Source organism: Hoplias malabaricus, chromosome 11, assembly GCF_029633855.1.
Source record: "Hoplias malabaricus isolate fHopMal1 chromosome 11, fHopMal1.hap1, whole genome shotgun sequence".
Classification (NCBI taxonomy): domain Eukaryota; kingdom Metazoa; phylum Chordata; class Actinopteri; order Characiformes; family Erythrinidae; genus Hoplias; species Hoplias malabaricus.
In genome coordinates this window covers 9238276-9247186 of record NC_089810.1, presented here as the reverse complement: position 1 = coordinate 9247186, position 8911 = coordinate 9238276, and the positions used below count along the sequence as shown (strand labels likewise).

The 8911-nt window shown below is 40.3% G+C and overlaps 2 protein-coding genes across 6 annotated transcripts in view; both read right to left on the bottom strand.

The window, feature by feature from the left end:
• Positions 1–2303: 2303 nt before the first annotated feature.
• Positions 2304–4888, bottom strand: c11h15orf61 (chromosome 11 C15orf61 homolog). Its single transcript, XM_066685392.1, has 2 exons — positions 3402–4888; positions 2304–3298 (listed from the first exon to the last, which is right to left on the bottom strand). Exons 1-2 carry the CDS (start codon positions 3742–3744, stop codon positions 3171–3173), a joined length of 471 nt encoding a protein of 156 aa, XP_066541489.1. The 5' UTR covers positions 3745–4888; the 3' UTR covers positions 2304–3170.
• Positions 4889–5728: 840 nt separating this feature from the next.
• The window catches only part of iqch (IQ motif containing H), a 36906-nt gene continuing 33723 nt past the window's right edge, over positions 5729–8911 (bottom strand). For 4 of the 5 annotated variants that reach the window (XM_066685748.1, XM_066685746.1, XM_066685749.1 and 1 more), the window contains 3 exons: positions 7947–8008; positions 7427–7535; positions 5729–5928 (listed from right to left, as the gene is read on the bottom strand). In XM_066685748.1, coding sequence (XP_066541845.1) covers positions 5842–5928; positions 7427–7535; positions 7947–8008 — 258 coding nt within the window. In that variant the 3' untranslated portion in view covers positions 5729–5841. Of the gene's footprint in view, positions 5929–7426; positions 7536–7621; positions 7687–7946; positions 8009–8911 lie in introns of all 5 variants that reach the window. The other variant, XR_010804573.1, reaches the window with a different exon arrangement.

Below are 8911 nucleotides of genomic sequence, written 5' to 3'. Positions count from 1 at the left end.
CCAAGTATCTGACTTACAGTGAAACATAACTGCAATTAATACGCCGTCAAACATTCAACACTCTGGAAGACATCTTCAAGAATGTGATTCACTGAGCCATAATTGCTTTCCTTGGCCTGGCACCTTTTTTCTAACTCTATACCCGTACAAGTCCAAATACCTGTAGCTCTAATCCTGTTTCTCTTACCACGTATGTTGAAAATATATCATGAAGATTAGTTTTCTTATAGTGCAAGCAGATGTCGCAGCTCGCAACACGGTTGACGCACCCCTGCTGTTAGAGCACTCTGTGAGACACAAGGGCCTGTGGTTGGTCTGGGAGCTCTTTGATAACCTCCATAGAGCTAGCTGCAGGGGTTATTCATACAATAATTGTTTCTGCCAAACCCATACATCTCCATGTCACACCAAAATTAATGTGATTTTTCCTGCTAAATAATAGATTGTGTGTCACTGAAGCTGAAGTCCTGCACGGAGCTAGCACCTTAATGTGTCTCAAGGGCCACTGAGCCTTTTTTTTTGTGTTTTGTTTGTTCGCTTGTTTCTCTTTGAGACACCTCCACCTTTTAAATGACTGTAGTTTCAATTATTTACCTAAGATGTAAATAGCATCCGTATTTAAAGATTTCACCTTGGCCTTTTTTATTATCATGTAATTGAACTTGCTAATACAAGTGCTTAATCCTACGTTGATTAGTACTTTATATTTAGACGGGGTAATTTGGTCCTTCAATTACAGACAGCAGTCTTGATTGCATTGTCCTTAAAGCAAGGCATTGATCCTTCAACATGGCACCGCTAAATTTTTCCGTTAATTTAAAGCAGCCAATTTGCTGCTCTGTTATCCTAGAGTGCTGACCGGGGTAAGGTGTAATAGTAAGCACCTGCTCAGGTTAATGCACCCTCCGGCAGCTCGGCTTTGGCCTCCCAGCGCCTGGCTGAAACGCAGGTACACTGTGATCACAGCCACCTTGGCTTAGGTTACAAACAGCTCACATCACCCTTTCAAAGACACGAGAGAAAAAGAAAGGCCTGGCCTGTTACTGCAACTCATCCTGCCACCGAGCTACAGTATCTCTGCTGAGGGCCAGAGTCAAAGGGTCAATGAGGAATTAAGACACGGTGGCCTGAGCGTTCCCCATGCAGAGATGCCGTGTCAGATAGTGGCTCCGAGATGAAAAGCAAGAGCTTTCCGTCCTAGCCGATACCACTGATCAGATAGCACCGAGAGCCTAAATGACTTCCATTAAAGTCTTTTATTCTCACTAAGAACGACAAGATCGAGATGTTGTTGAGGTGCACTCGGTGGGAGGAGCCACAGTTGAAAGAGAAATAAACCCCAATCAAAGTATTCCTATTAAATATCTAGGTTGCTCATTTACATGATTTTTTTCTTTTATTAAATAATTACCAAATTGATTTATTTATTAAGCAGTAACAACACGACCCATAGCTCGGCAGAATTAACCCACTCAGATTTGTTCTAAATGTGTTTAGAAACTGGAGAGGAAGAAGCGGTAAAGAAAAAAAAGAAAAAAAAAAAGACTGAGCCATCATAAAGTGAGCAATGGCTCTGCAAATCTATCCTGTCCCTCAAAATTACCCTGTGCTAAAAGAAAGGGCCACAGGGTCCATTGATTTGCATGTAATACATGAAATTATTACTTTAGCCTAATTGCTACTAAGAGAGGAGGCAGCGAGGCCAGGAAATCAAGGCCTCTGATAAATGTGCTCAGCAGAACACTTTGAGAGGCGGAGAGAATCAATATGGCAGTTTGTCAAACTCAATCTCGGAGGGAATGCGAGGCTTAGATTCTGCAGCATAGAGCCAGGGCTGCGTCAAGTCAGCAGGGCACATTATCAGAAATCAAAGGGCCCGAGCGTGACTGAGGGAGGGGCTGGGTGGGGAGACTAAGCGAAGGCCACACTTACTCCATGGTAATTAAAAACCATTTTATCAAGCCTGTCCTCTCAACAATCCCTCTTGCTTCCTATTGACAATATGCTGGGTAGAGTGAGCACTAATTTGACTTTAAATAAATGAACTGAAGGTATTTAAAATTCTGCATTAGCAAGGGAGGAGGACAAAAACAGAAGAACAAGCAGACTGCAGCACCTGTGTGCTAATTCTCTGTACATTGAGGGCTCGCAAGCTTCTGTTTGCTTTCCGTGACCCTTTTTATTTAAACAATAAAACAGCAGTCCCTCTGGACTCACCCAGGAATGCCTTTATCAAAAATAAGGAACTTGACATGTCAGCGCTGAAAAGAAAATGGCTTTATTACAGCATTTTTACAGACAAAAGCATTGTTAAGACAGAAAACTTTTTTTTTTTTTTTTTTTTGCGTAACGATACAAGTTCATTCATTCATTCATTCATTCATTATCTGTAACCGGTTATATCCACTTCAGGGTCACGGGACACAAGAAAAGTAATTCAGTTAAATTTCAAATATTAGTTTTGTAATAATTAAATAAATAAATAAACCCCGCGGTCACAAAAATTTCAGGAGCAAAAAACACATTAATGAAATTAAATCGAGCAATTTCACACTGCAGATGTCCAAGGTGAATACATTTTGTCAGCAAAACTTTGCATCCATTTCAAGCTCGACAGTGTTGACCTGAAGGGGTGGGTCTTCATACAGCAGTATTTCAGATCCAAAAAGGTTGAAACATTAGCTTTGTAGCAATCTGTGTTTGCAAATTTAAATAATACAGCCTCGCTTTTTTCCGGGTTGTGACTAAGATCGATTGGAGTACCTGTTCTTATTAGTTTAATATCTGAGGTGCCCTCTGGTTAGAGGAGGAGGATTGGGACTACAACAGCAAGAAAACTGGGGACGAGAGGAGTGAGGTAACAGTGATTTCATCCTCCCTCCGTCCACTGCTGAGGTGCCCTTGAGCAAGACACCCAACCCCTAACTACTCCCTGGGTGCACAAAAAGGCTGCCTACCGCTCCAGTTTTGTCCCTGGTGCACTTGGGTGGGTGGGGGTTCACGGCCACCGATGTGTTAAAGAGAAACATTTTGTTGTACACTGTACAAATAAAGACATTTTCACGATCTGAGTTGATTATTATATGGTACATACACCTGCAGTCCTGCCTATTTTACAACGTTACAAATTTCTGGTGTGACTGTGGCTCAAGCCCATAACGCAGGACACATTAGTACTGGGCACCTTCTACCTCCTTATATGCAAAATAAACAGTGACAGGGCCAGCTGACGTTTGCACAGTTTCTTTTACTCGAACAACCATCCAAGAGCCAAGACCATAAGCCAGACATGGAAGACCTACAATCAAGAAGTGTGAAGGGAGGAAGAGATACTCAGGTCATGTATACACACACTGGTCATTCAGAACTGTTTGGGTGTACAGATTATTATTTGAACTGACCTAAATTGATGACTTTCAGTACCCCAAAGAATCTGTTCTCAAAGTCTAGGTTCTGTGGAGGGGCTTTGGTGCAGTGGTACTTGATGAAGGGGAAGGCTCCTGTCCTGAGGATGTGGTAGTTGACACCCTGCACCTGCCAGTTGAAGTTGGACAGACCAAACTGGTCATTCATTACAGCGCTGTATCGCACACAGAAGGAGGTCCAGGGTGGGATTCTGCGCTGGCTGAGGTGACATGTTAACACTTCTGAGGCAGCAGGACGAGGACGTTTACTCCCAAACGAGCTCGGGAAAAGTACAACCCTCAGAAAGATGCTGTGGATTCCACGCAGCAGTTCTTTCATTGCTTTAAGCGTTTACAAAATTATCTGGGGAATAAAGGCTGCTGTATCACGAGTCATGTTAAAAAGGTTACATATAACACTGAGGTAACTACCTTAGCTCCGCGCAGAGAGACTGGGATTGACTCTCAGAATACACACTATGAACCTTTACAGCGATATTGACTGCTTCAGGCTCGTAAACGCTCGGCGGAAATAGTCCAGTCTGAGATAGTGGTACCCTAAAGTACAAGCTAAAGTCACTAGCCTCTACGTAACGCTTCCTCTGCACTCGCCTTATACACGACCGCGATAATTCGTCTAAGAAGCAGTGTTAGTAAAACGCACTGACAACCATTTAGCTATCTACTTTACACCTCAGAGAACCGCAGCAAAAAGCGTTTAAAAGCCCGTCGAGTCTTTGGCTAACCTTCAGAAGCTAACTTTCAGCGGTGCCGTCTGTCTAACATCCGTCTAGAAACAGCGGGGTCTTGGTGGTTCCTTTCACTGAGGTAAACTAAAGCAGACAGACCGTGTCCCAATTTTTATACTCGCTCATATTCAATAAAAGCAATATATACGACGAGCATTAAATGAGTTCTCAGTATAGATATTAAGTAAAACACACAAAATGTATTATATCTTTGTTTTTCTATGTAATCACCCTTAACTTCTTTACATTTGCACTGTGTCCAAAGTGGCTCCCTATACATTATTCACCATACAGTGCACTGTTATGGGGGACTGTACGATTGTCCACTAGTGTACATGGGTTGTGGCTATATTTGTGGAGCACTGCGGGTTGTTTGAGTGCACTGAAAAATGCCCACTTTGCTTTCGGACACTACTTCAAGTGCACTATATAGTGAATAGGGCACAGTTTCAGACGTTGTTAGATCTACCAATTCATTGGTATTATCGACCAATAAGGGTAGCTCTACAGTCAGACCGTCCAATCAGAAGATTTTAGGCTACTTCACCACTCCCCCTTCTCACTCAAGCGAACCAATCGGAGTAAGGGAGGGCGGGACTAGTTTGTGAACGAAACGCTTCTCGAAAATTCTATGTAAGCTCTAGAAAAACAAAATCCCGGACGTTTGTGAAATTCCGCCCGGACATTTTTTTAAGTCTAAAAACGAGGAGATGTCCAGGTAAAAGAGGACGTCTGGTCACCCTACAGTTACATACACACAGTGCAATGTCAAAGTTTCCTCAATGTACATGTATTTCTCAAAATTATTTAGTTTTCACTTTCTAGTGCCATGATAAATGTACCTGCAGAATTAGTAGTTTATCAATATCAAGAACTTATATTAAGCTAATTTCTATCTAGCATTAACGTACATCTAATGTCTTAAACACCCCTCAGGTCATGGATTAACCTCCTAAAATTTATCTCTGTTCATTAAAAACTTTAAAGTTGTTGCAAAAGAAAAACAACCCCCATATGCCTTAAAAGTACTTCAAATGTAACTACATACCTTCACCTTCATTCAGTACTTGCAGATCTGAGACTATACTATTCTCTATCTCCACCCACTGCTTCACCGCAGGTCAGCTGTTCAAAATACCCACTCTGCAACTTGATGTTATTGTTTTTTTTTTTTTGTTTTTTTTTGGTTTATGATGTCAGAAACCCTGATTGTCTTAAACCGTGCTTTTGAGCACTGCAGCTTCCATCCAAGCTGAAATTCTCAGCCATGGCGTTGACAGCTTATTTTGGTAGTGATATGTCTTGTAGCGTAAACAACACCTCACACATGCTAAGGTAAAGACTTGATTTTCACTGAAGGAGGTCTTTAATATTAGCTAAGCCCTTTAAATAACTTAAATATGAGCCTATATTAGCTGAGCATTTTTTGCTGGAGAAGATTCCCAACACTGAGAGACAGCCACCTCATGACCAAACACTGTCTGTTTTTAGTTCGATTTAGACACAATGTTTAGTTAGACACACGTCATAAAAGATTTTGTACGTAAACCCAAGCTGTTTTTAATTGATGTTTAATTAATCAAGTCCTACCACAATTGTAAGGGTGTATATGCTATCATAATTAGGATTCTAACTGTATTACCACATGTGCTGTCAATATGGAGACTTTAAAGGTTTAAAAATCCCTTCTACTCAGATCTCTCCTCCTCTTCATGGTCTTTGGCAGCATTCTGTACAGTCACACCCACCACCTCCTCAATACTCTTGATCAGGTTCTGTAAAAAAGAAGTGTGTTTATGAAGCATGATGCAAAAGAGGACACAGCTGATTTATTTCATTTAGAGTCAAAGCAGGTATTACTTACAGGTGAAAAAATAAGTGCTTTTCAAATGAGTTAAAAGAAAAAACTAATACACTGTTAAAAAGGAGACTCCTAACAACCTCAAAAGACCTCTAAATCTCACACCATCATATAAAAGTGCTCAGAGCATCACAAATCCACAAGAATTTCCTTCTATTCTTCCACCGTGAGAAGACAACAACTCAACACCGAAGATCTGAAATGATTAATAGTTGCAAATAAGCTGTTACTGAAAAAAAGAAGAATAGACAAAAAAAGGAAGACAATTTAATGGCGACTTAGACAAATGACCTGGACACCACTTTGTCCAGAACTCAGCAGAATGTGTAAGGGATTATTGGAACTGTGAGTAGCAGAAAAAAATCTTTGCAGATTTCTTTTAAATAACATTTCAAACACAACTTATTTGTGTTTTAAAAAACTATTTTTTAAAACTGTTTTTAGAAATAAATTATATTACTGTACATATTAGTTTACAAAGATTAATTAAAGGTGTAGGTCAGTTTTATTAACCACCTTTATGTTGTAAGTGAAGGAATATACTATTTAAAATGTAGATCATGGGAAAATCTATAACTCCTAAAGGTGTCTCAGGCAACAATAATTTGTCAACAGCAGTTTGGCCTAGATTTTCTGGAGATTATGTGAAATTTCATAAAAGTACCCATTATTACTACTGCCCATTGTTTTTATTACAATGCACAGAAGATATGCTTTCTTTATATTGTGTAGACAAAGGTGATTCCAGTTGAATTTGAATAACAACAGCTCTAACAACACTAAAGTTTCCTTATCATTTTTCCTAAGGCTAGGAAAGTGGCTAGTTTATTCATTATTGTTGTATTCAGTCTAAAAAAATCTGGTTCATGTTTTCATCAATGTTTTGGATCATTGTGTAATCATCTAACCTTTGTCTAGAGTTTTTTAACTGACAGTGGGCATTACATTCCAGGGTTTTCCTATATGTAAGCCTTACTTCCAGTTTCACTGGCTGCCACACAACCCCAAAGCATAACAGATCCACTCCCATGAGCTAAAAATCTCAAACTTCGTCTAACTGTTGAATTGTATATTTCAGGTGTTTGTGTCTCTGATGAAAAACCAATACAGGAAGTATACAATACTTCACATCTGATGATCCATCTATATACAGTGCATCACTATACGTGTGCCAGATAAACCTCCCCATAAGCAGTACGTATGTAGATTATTCTCTTCTCTCTTGTCAAACATGATTTAAATAGGGATGCCCAAAATACTCTGCACTTCCATGTGAAGACCACGGACTTGTTACAAAACAGTCTTTAATGGAAGATTCAAGTGTGTAGACGATGTCATTAACAGGAATCCTTGTTCAGGAAAGACGTACAGTTAAAAAAAATTAACCAATCATTAGTTCATTAACAGAATACCTTAAAATTGCTCTCTCCTTGCATATTCGGGGCTGATATTTCTTGATGAATGACCGACAGGTTACGAGCAAAGGTCAGCAGCGCTCCCTGGAGATCCGGAGAGATTGTTCTGTTAACGAGACACGGAGACAAACGAGTTTACTAATGATCCCCTTCCACCGCCATGAAAGGCAAAACCAGAAACAAAACAATCACCTTGCTTGACTGCTGGGGCTGTTGGGAGCTTAATGAGAGCTCTCAGCCTTAAAGAGGGCTGTTGTCTTGAGGGAGAGACGAAGGAAGGAAGCAGGGCTTTAGCAGTTAAACATAGGATTGAGCTGATGGATGTCTTTAATTCTGCTTAGCTGTATATCACTTTTCAGTTGAGGTTTTTGTGATATTACGGTTAAATGGTAAACAGGCTCCACACAGTGCGCTCAAAGTTCGTATGTTTAATGTATGGTATAAATAAAAAATAGAGAAAAAAAAGGGGAAAGTAGGTGAAGCGTGACTGTATGTCTGTACGTTTGCAGTAACTTACATCATGCTGATACGGCTTCTGTCCACGCTGTCATGGAGGGCGAACACTGACCCCCGTCTTTCCTAAAATTCAGGTTAGTGTTAAATAAGGGCAGCTGAACATTTTCACACCTTTCACATTGATGAATCATGCTGTTGTAGATATGGTTATTGTTGTTTTCTGGCAGCCTAGGAAGTTACATAGAACAGTTTCTGTAGTCCTGAGCCCGGAGCGGCAATGACAGAGGCCCTATTCTCTCTATTACAGGTCAGTGGAGTATCACAGTGATGCTACCCAGTGTTGCTTTAATTTATTATCATTAGATACCAGCACAATTTTTTTATTATTAATTTTGCTAAGCTGAAGACTCTATAAGATGAATTTTAGTGCATTTTAAGCCCTTATAAATAAATATTATTTATCTCTATAATGCTAATATTTGTAATCATTCATTCATTATCTGTAACCCTTATACAGTTCAGGGTCGCGGTGGGTCCAGAGCCTACCTGGAATCATTAGGCACAAGACAGGAATATTCACAGGGCAACACACACACTCACACATTCACTCACACACTCGCACCTACGGACACGTTTTGAGTCGCCAATCCACCTACCAACGTGTGTTTTTTTGGACTGTGGGAGAAAACCGGAGGAAACCCATGCAGACACAGGGAGAACACACCACACTCCTCACAGACAGTCACCCAGAGCGGGAATCGAACCCACAACCTCCAGGTCCCTGGAGCTGTGTGACTGCGACACTACCTGCTGCACCACCGTGTCACCTAATATCTCTAATGTAATGCTAAATTTATAATGCTATATGCAAAGCTAAATGTTTCAACATGAATGTTTACGTATTAGCCCTGGACATAAAAACAGTACAAAACAATAGGGCCTGACCACAGTTCCCATAGTGTTGAATCTCTAATTAATTATTATCTGAAAAATGGACGCATCATTATCGTTAAAATGCATCCAAAA

Bases quoted from the DNA above. Each gene is read 5' to 3' on its own strand.
- c11h15orf61 (XM_066685392.1), bottom strand. From the start codon at position 3,744: ATGAAAGAACTGCTGCGTGGAATCCACAGCATCTTTCTGAGGGTTGTA. The intron at 3,299-3,401 runs GTCAGTTCAAAT...TCTTGATTGTAG, and splicing joins ACTGAAAGTCATCAATTTAG to GTCTTCCATGTCTGGCTTAT.